At 50.1% G+C, this 8,465-nt stretch overlaps 1 protein-coding gene across 1 annotated transcript; it reads right to left on the bottom strand.

The window, feature by feature from the left end:
• Positions 1–7,111: 7,111 nt before the first annotated feature.
• Positions 7,112–7,783, bottom strand: Bhlhe23 (basic helix-loop-helix family member e23). The gene has a single exon (XM_085828735.1). The coding sequence runs from the start codon at positions 7,781–7,783 to the stop codon at positions 7,112–7,114; it is 672 nt and encodes a 223-aa protein (XP_085684861.1).
• Between the last annotated feature and the right edge of the window lie 682 nt (positions 7,784–8,465).

Here is an 8,465-nt window from a genome sequence, read left to right as displayed (position 1 = left end):
AATAAAGCTCCTTCTTTTATGGTTAGGGGAAAAAGTTTATGGAAAAGGGGAAAAGAGGCGTGGATGTTGGCAGGACTCATGTTTTTTCCCAAACTGGCTGCAACTGGCGGTGGTGAGGTTCGGAGAGGAAGCTTGAGTGGTGAGCCCTCGCAGTTCCTGGGAATGGACGTGGACAGGACTCTGCTCTGGACACAGGTGTTTGTCCATTCTGGGTGATGTTTTTCCTCCCTTTGTTCCCGAGTCACCAAGGTGGAAGGACAGACTGGAAAGCTCTGAATTAACATTGTCTCATTTGGAAGTGCTGATGCTCTAGCATCCTCCACGCAGCGTGTGAGGGCACACTGGTGGGGACGACTGTCCAAAGGCCACCTGAGGCGTGTACTTATCCCAACAACTCTTGGCGCTAACTGGCTCATGGAAAGTGCATTTGCACATTTCTGACACTGATGCTGTTCGCACTTGGATATGGTAAACATTGAGTGTGCATCTCATGGATAGCACCCCCCTGGTCTACACAAACAATAGCTACAGGGTCTGTGGACTTGGGAGTCCTGGGTTTCCCCACATCATGCCAATCAGACAGGCAGGTCATGCAGAGCTCCTGTGGGGCTGACTCTGACCCTCATCAGACCATGGCACCACAGTACGGGCCAAGGCAGACTGGGAACCACTTGCTGCCTCAGGGTCTGCTGGGGCTGTACAAAATGGAATTTTTCCTGTGTGTGAAGCACAGAGACCATTTGCTTCCAGAGGTTTTAGAACATCAGTGCTAGGAGAATTCAGGAGACAGGAAGTGCTGATAGAGTTGGGCACAGCTGCGGATGATGTAAGCCTGTGCTGGCAGCGGATGACAGCATCAACAATATATCCCGTCAGATGCCTTATGGCTACCAAGAACACCATACATCTCATGTGTGTCTTAGCATTTGACCAAACTTCTTGATTGGGCAAGCCCTCTTCAGGACAGTAAAAGTGTTTTTGTGGAACAAGAGAGACTAGCTTTATGTCAGGCTAAATCAGAGGCCTTGGGAGGGTATCAATTGTGGGTCCATTGCTTTGGACAAAGTGAGGCTCAAGAGGTAGAAACTGGCCAGAAAGATGCATGAGGTTGATGCTGTCTGATGTGCTATTATTCTGAGCCCCCACATTAGCAGCTGTGGTGGTTTGAATAGGAACGAATGGCTCCCATAGACTCAAGTGTTTGAATGTTCAGCTCTATTAGTGGCACTCTTAGGAGGAGTGGGTCTAGCTTTGTTGGAGGAAGTATGTACCTCAGGGTGGGCTTTGAGGCCTCATGCTCAGGCCAGGCCCACTGTGGAAATTTTCTTCCTGATGCCTGTGGATCCAGATGTGGAGCTCTCAGCTCCTTCTCCAGCACCATGCCTGCCTGCCTGCCCCCGTGCTTCCTGCCATGAAGATAATGAAATAAACCTCTGAAACTGTAAGCTAGCCTTAATGAAATGTTTTCCTTTTATAAGAATTGCCGTGGAAACGGTGTCTCTTCACGGCAATAGAAATGGGGTGGGCATGCCAACGACCAGAGAGTCTTGATGTACAGAGCCGCGCACAGGGCCACACCCTGCTCAACAATGCATTGTGATGATAGTGCCTCCCCAAAATGCAGACTCTGCCTGCTTGAGCCACAAAAGTATACAAAGGTATAATCTTGGAGAAGAGAAATAGTGACGCAGGGCAATGCTGGCCTGCTCAGAGACCCCCTTCCACACATGTACCCCACAACTATCTATCACCCTTCTTTCTGGTAAAAAAAAAAACAGCTTTTCTACATAACATAAATAAATACCCCTGGGGCACTCCAGGTTGGCAAAGCACCAACCTGAGTCACTTTTACTATAGGGACAGTGACGGCTTTGAGGATCAGGTGGCTAATCTTTGAACCTCTCTGTGCTCATGGCAACATTTGTTCTCTGGGGGCGAGTTTACATTCATGTCATAACTTTCCAATTTTCCAGAACAGACTTTTTGTTGGGGTGTTGGGACACAGTGGCTGGTTACAAAGAGGCAATTGTTAGAGAAATGGTTTAATACACTGCAAATCCCTCTATCTCTATCCCTTTCAGAAGGGAATAAAGACTAAAAACAGATCACAAACAAATTTACATTATAAAATTGCTGTCATCATTCTCTGCCGGATTAACCCGGGGTTTAGGAGCGTCCGCTCAGCAATTGCGCTCCGGATTCTTTCCTTTGGCAGAACAGACGGTGTGGCCCAAGTGGCTTTGGGGGTGAGATGACAGGTTTTTTATTTCTTATTCTCTTTTAGAAAAATAGTGCTTGTCCTTTGTGAAGAAGTGCCTCTTGTGCTGGAATGATGGCTTAGCAGCAAAGTCACCTGCTACCAAGGTGATGGCTTGAGTTTGACCCTGGGCCCATATGGTAGAAGGAAAGAACTGACTCACTGAAAGTCATCTGCTGAAAACTAAAAACGTTTTCTAAAAGTACCCCTTGAGACTGGAGAGATGGCTTAAAGGTTAAGGATACTGGCTGCTCTTCCAGAGGACCTAAGTTTGTTTCCCAGAGCCCATAGCAGACAGCTTATAACTACCTGGAACTTTACCTCCTAGAGGATCCAATATCTCTGGACTCTGAGGGCATCTGCACTTATGTGCACATACCCCCCCCACAGATACACATAATTAAAGATAAAGTAAGTATTTTTTATAAGTCTCTTCTTGTGAAATTCTCAAATAATCAATAAAAACATATTTATAAGTCTCTCCTGTTACTTTTTTCCTCTGGGCTGCTAGACACTTTTACTTGGTTCCACATTGATTGGGTTAATCTGCCTGAATGATGGTGCAAATTCAACTTTGAGATGAAGTTACCAAAATGAAACATCTAGAGGCCAATCTGTGTGGAAAGAGGGCATAGGAGAGCCAGGAGAGTTGTAGAAGGTTGGAGGGGCTGGAAGGGGGCGCCTTGGGCACCTCTACTTTCCTGGGGCTGGAGTTGGGCTTCCAGTAACATTTGGAGTTGTTGGATACCCCTATAGCCTAGCTCTGTGGTGTGTGTGTGTGTGTGTGTGTGTGTGCAGGTATGTGTACGGGCATGTGTGCATGCACATGTGGGTGTATGTTTCAGGCCAGTATATTTCTTAACTCAGGAGAAACAATGCCTTTGGGTTTGCAGAATCTCGAGTTTTGTAGGAACTGCGGGTCATAGACCCAGGTGTGGATAGGAGAACCCTTAGCAAATAGTTTGGCAATGTGTAGCTCGGTGCCTGCAGTGTTTCAGTTATAGGAACGACAAAGTATGGAAACTGAAGGAGAGATTGGTCAGTGTGTTTTTAAGAAAAGAGGTAATATGAAGGCGAGTTTCCTGACCCTTAAATTAAGTCACCTTAAGTCTCCTGACCTGTGTAGCAAACTGGAAGCCCAGCAAGTAGCAGGCCAGTAACAGGCATCCAGGAATGGACATGACAGTTAGTGGAGATGGCGTAGGTCCTGGCTGGATTCCTACAGAGCCCCTGGCTCATGCCAGTCAAGCTCCTGTAATCTGGACTTCATCAGGACCTTCTCAGCCTAGACCAAATCAGCATCTTTGAGTTGCTCAGCTAGCAGCCAGCAAAGCTGAGGACTTCATGCATGTGGTCAGCAGAGGAGGGCAACACTGATTCAAGCTAACTCTCCCCAGGTAGGAGGGACCTAGGGTTGTCACCAGCTTCTTGCTTTGTTTGATGGTGGTTTCCCCTGGTTTGGGTGTGGTCAGTCAGAGCGAAGCAGGAGGACATGAGACCAGAGACTCAGTGGACATTGTCTATCCCTTTTCTTGACAGACAGCTGACAGGGTTCTTCTCCTTATTGGCCCAGCCCTAGCATCTTAGAGGAAGACTCGTTGAAAGAGAAAAGGGATAAAGCATTGTCTATTTGCATGACTCTAGAGTCTGCTCCCCAAGTCGGTGGCATTTCCTGGTAATTATTAGACAATGAGAAGAAGGAATGACATCTCGGTGCTCTATATATTCACAGCGTGGAGATGTGCCAAGGTTGCTGTGGCCATAAGCCCAGGAAATGTGGCAGGCTGGAACAGAAGTGGGCTCTGTGAGCAAGACGGCAACTTGAAGGCTGTCATGGTGGCACATGGAGACATAAACTGCTAATAAAAATGATGTCACCATTTCTGTTCACTGTCTTTATGCAGCCCACTAGAAAAATGTAAGCTTTGCACACCACCCGTGTTCCCTGTGTGGAGCTCAGTTCTGGGGACACAGCTCTGATACTGCTCTGCTTACTTTCCTAAAAACAAAACAGAGCAGACAACCCCCCCCCAAAAAAAAAAACACTAGGCAATGAACTCTGAAGAGGGAGGAGGAGGAAGAGGAGGAGGAAGAGGAAGAAGGGGCACTTGGGAGGCAGAGGCAGGCGGATTTCTGAGTTCGAGGCCAGCCTGGTCTACAGAGTGAGTTCCAGGACAGCCAGGGCTACACAGAGAAACCCTGTCTCCAGAAACCAAATAAATAAATAAATAAATAAATAAATAAATAAATAAATAAATAAGGAAGAAGGGAAGAAAGAGGAGGAGGAAGAGGACAAGAGAAAGAAGAGGAGGAGGAAGAGGAAGAAGAGGAGGAGGAAGAGGAAGAAGAGGAAGAGGGAGAGGAAGAAGAGGAGGAGGAAAAGGAAGAAGAGGAGGAGGAAGAGGAAGAGGGAGAAGAAGAAGAGGAGGAGGAAGAGGAAGAAGAGGAGAAGAAGGAAGATGAAGAAGAGAAGGAGGAGGAGGAGGTAGGGAGGAGGAAGAGGAGGAGGAAGAGGAGGAGGAGGAAGAGGAGGAGGAAGAAGAGGAGGAGGAGAAGAAACAGCTAGTTCAAGTCCCAGCTGTAAATGAAGCACTTCCCGCAAAGACTCACAGTGATTCTCACCCACAGGAGCTTAACCCTTTACTTCCAGGGGGAAAACCAACTAGGGTTCCCATGAGTTGCTTCACAAGAGCTGCACTTACAACAGGCACCCATGCTGGCTGAATTCTGCTGTCCAGCACAGAGGCTGTGGGGCGTGGCCTCAGAATGGGAGGCTTGCTGTGCAAGCCCCGAATGCTTTATTAATCTCGCCTTGGAAAACCCCACCTTACTCGCTCATCTAAGTTAACCGTTTTTTGCTGATGTTTTAGAAAACAGCTTGCAGTTTCAAAACGTTCTGATTTAATTTGAACTTTTATTTAAGTTTACTAACCAGAGAAATTTTTATTAGTAAAATAGTAAAAGAGTTATTTTGTTTTTTGGGGGTGGAGGTGGGGGTGCTGTTATTGTTTTGTTTAGACTTAATCCGGTTCAGTTTGACCTGGAATTGAAAACATTCTCCCATTCCCACGTCCAGTGTTGAGGCTGGGGCATGAACCACACCCAGCTCTTTTAAAACTGCTTTCATTCTAGTGAAAGGTTTTTTTCTTTTCTTCCCCCCTTTTATTTCAAAGTTAATCGTTTTCTTGTCCCGAGAGATCCTCCCTGTGCTGCTCAGGCTGGTCTTAGAATCCCCATGCCCCTGTCTCTGTCTCCTGCAGATTGGGATCACCCCTGTGTCTCCACCCAACACTCCTACACATTTTTCGTATGAACTCACGCATCTCTTAATGGAGTATGGATCCATTGTAAAATCTCAGCATTTCTTGGGACCGTAGAAGGATTCCAAACCAGTATCACTGTCTGACAATTGAAATTATGAATCAAATCATAGATGTACACTTAATTTGATATTAAATTTTAATCATATTTTTAAAAAAATAAGTTTTAAGTACTTTATTCTGCACACTACCCCTGGTCTAAATATAAATAAAAGACTTTGAAAAATAATAGTGGGTAATGACCTCAGAGCTAACAACACTTGAGTTTCCAGTTTTCCCTGTACATCTTAAGTGAACTTGAAAAACAGTCTGTTTTGAAATGTGCAAAATAGATTATTTTAGGGGAGGGGAAAAACACTTAAGAAATAAAAAATAGAAATTAGCAGAAACCAGTATTAAGCATATGTCTTTATGAATAAGACTTAATCACACACGTCATTTTGCAAATACAAAAGGGCCTTTTCCAATGCGTTAATTCAAGTTAAACGCTATAGACAGGCGCTTTGCTGAGCAGTGGCCCTCTCCCAATTTGCTTTGCATCAATGAAAGCCAAGAAAACTGGGTAAATGGAGGCGGAAGCTGCTGATGGCCACAGAGGAAAACCAGGCAACATCTGGGACGTGCGGGCTAAGGCTCAGACTAGGTACAGTGGCAGGATTCTGGGCTGTGGTCCGATTTGGGGAGCGACCAGTTCCCATTCAGTCCAACACCTCACCGGGTACTCACCGGTAGCCCGGCTTCCTCCAGAAGTTCCCGAACTGGCGCAGAGGGGACTTGGTTGGTCCTGGAGCTAGAATGGACTCTTCGGCTGACCCTCCAGGGTCAAGTAACCCTGAGCAGGTTGTGAGGGCTCCACCAGTCCCCTTGGGACAAGTAGAATGAAGTGAAACCCAGCTCAGCCCACAGGAGGCGCTCCAGGCTTATTTAGAGATGTTTCCACAGACTTTTGAGGCTGGCTTGAATTTCCTGAGCCTCTGGGCAGGCAAGAATGTTAACAGAACAAGCTCAGACTTGGAAAACGTTGTAAAGCTCACCTCCTAGGATCTTCCTGCGTCTGCCTCCAGGACCTCTCCAAAGGACCACAGCGTAATCTTGCTTTTAGGCCGGGTCTGGAGTCTTGGAGCCGACAGAGGTCCGAGGTGAGGGGCCACACCCGTCCTGAGGAACATGTCTAGTTGAAGCAAGCAAAGCCCTGCAAGTTGGCTTAGAAGGGACTGGGGTCCCGCATCCAACGCTAGGATGTGGTCAAGCGCGATGCTCTGTGCCTGCGCTCCTGAGCCTTGGGCAGAGTCACCTGTCAGATGTGGGACCAGCCACTAACTGTTCCCTCCCATAGCCTTCTTTTAGCTGAGATAGCTCAGTGGATGCGGCAGGGTCTAGAGTCCAGCGCCAAGTCTCTGGCTTTGTCAGACGGACTTCTCATTCTGCACCCAACAGTTCTGTAAGCGGAGTACTGGGCTTTCTCATAGAGTCCCGCCAGCGAGGACAGGGAACAGTCTAAATAGAAAGGTGGCTGCAGAGGGGATCGGAGCCCTCAGGGCTTCTCGCCGCAGTGTTTGCAAAGCGCCGAGGGCGATCCTGAGAAGGTGGCACACTTGTCTGGGCAGGGCCCGAGCGCGGTGCCCGCCGAGAACGGGTAAATCGCTGCCTGGCCAAAGGGCGTTAGAGGCGCGGCGGCCACCGGCGCCGCGAGGCCCTGGCCTTGGTTGAGGTATGCCACCAAGCGCCGCATCTCCTCCAGGGCCTGCGCCTGCATGAGGATGTAGTTTTTGGCCAGCAGAAGTGTGGCTATCTTGGAGAGCTTGCGCACCGACGGGCTGTGCGCGTAGGGGATGACTGCGCGCAGCCCGTCCAACGCGTCGTTCAGGTCGTGCATGCGTCGCCGTTCGCGCGCGTTGATGCTGAGCCTCAGCGAGCGCTGCTCCCGGGGCCGCCGCCGTGCGTCAACCGCAACCCCGGACCCTCGCCGCCGCCGCCGCCTCTCGAAGGCTTCGTCCTCGTCGCCGCTCTGCTCGCCGCTGCTCTCGACCGTCGCGGCGGGGACACGAGAAGCGGGAGCCGCCGGGAGGTCGCCACCCGGACCCGATGCACCGAAGCCGCGTGTGGTCTCCGGTCCGCGCACTGCAGCGTAGGCGTGGCCGGTCGCTGTGTAGCTGTGGCTCAGCGCCAGGTACGAGTCCCCCGACAGCGACTTGAGCTCGGCCATGACCTCTGGAGCCCACTACGGCAGTATGGTTTCCTGCCCTGCGGGCGCGTCCACCTGTCCAGCTGTCTGTCAGTCCCCGGGCCTGCGCGTGGCCTCTCCGGCCGGCCACCCCTCCTGCGCCTTCTCACCAAGGCGCGTGGCCGGCCGGGGCGGCTCTACCTCCCACTCCTATTGGCTTCGTTTTTTAAGCTGCTGAGGCTCCCGGTGGGACTTCACGCCGTCCAATCAGAGGGGACCTGCTGCCCGCATCTTCCCAGCCCCGCTCCACCCTCTATGCGGACCCAGGGGCCTGAAGATGGGAGTCGCGGAACCTGAGGGCTCTTTGCCTGCTTCTTGGCCCCTCAACTGCCATTTCTTATTTCCTACGGGGTCACCTTCCCAAAGCTCCAGTCTTGCCTTGTTCTGAGACCCCATCCGCAGGAGCTGCGCGCTGAGCAGGAGCTCCCAGCCGGGTTCTCCTCCAGGTCTCCGTATCTTTGCGAGTTGAATCAAATCATCTTGCTGTAGGCGTCAGGTCGTCGGTCCCTTCTGTCTGTCGCCTCAACACAAAGTTCTCCTGACAGGTGTATTCCAGTGTGGCTCCCACGTTTGGGATGAAACCTTTTGCTTAGGACAGACAGACGTTTCCCTCGACTTCTGAGGTGAAGGATTCCCAGTCTTGTCCCGGGGGGGGGGGGGGGAA

Source organism: Mus caroli, unplaced genomic scaffold (genome assembly GCF_978045245.1).
Source record: "Mus caroli unplaced genomic scaffold, Mus_caroli_1 scaffold_2, whole genome shotgun sequence".
NCBI lineage: Eukaryota > Metazoa > Chordata > Mammalia > Rodentia > Muridae > Mus > Mus caroli.
Note: the sequence above shows the minus strand (reverse complement) of the source record. Positions and strands in the feature narration are given on the sequence as shown.